The sequence below is a fragment of the Cariama cristata genome, unplaced genomic scaffold (assembly GCF_000690535.1).
Source record: "Cariama cristata isolate BGI_N322 unplaced genomic scaffold, ASM69053v1 scaffold34340, whole genome shotgun sequence".
Classification (NCBI taxonomy): Eukaryota; Metazoa; Chordata; class Aves; order Cariamiformes; family Cariamidae; genus Cariama; species Cariama cristata.
Window position 1 is genome coordinate 1 of NW_009594675.1, and position 360 is coordinate 360.

General features: G+C 69.7%; 1 protein-coding gene across 1 annotated transcript in view; it reads left to right on the plus strand.

Moving 5' to 3' along the window:
- Positions 1-18: 18 nt before the first annotated feature.
- Positions 19-360, plus strand: part of SLC30A2 (solute carrier family 30 (zinc transporter), member 2) — a gene marked incomplete at both ends in the record, with an annotated part of 965 nt that continues 623 nt past the window's right edge. Inside the window, 2 exons of the mRNA XM_009698857.1 lie at positions 19-188; positions 276-359. Of these exons, the coding sequence (XP_009697159.1) occupies positions 19-188; positions 276-359 (254 nt within the window). The remainder of the gene's footprint in view (positions 189-275; position 360) is intronic.

Here is a 360-nt window from a genome sequence, read left to right on the forward strand (position 1 = left end):
TCGGAGCTGGCGAGGGGGGGGATTCTCTCCGCAGAGATCCTGGGGGCCCTGCTCTCCGTGCTCTCCATCTGGGTGGTGACGGGGGTCCTGGTCTACCTGGCAGCCCAGCGCCTGCTCTCAGCCAACTATGCCATCGAGGGCGATGTCATGCTCATCACCTCCGCCTGCGCCGTGGCCGTCAACATCGTGTATGTACCGCCGGCCCTCGCCCTCCCTGGGTGTCCCCCACCCCCTGCCCGGTGGTCCCAGGGATGTCACCGCTGCCCTGCCCGCAGGATGGGGGTGGCTCTGCACCAGACGGGGCACGGGCACAGCCACGGGGCACCCAGCCAGCAGCCCAACCCCAACGTCCCGGCTGCT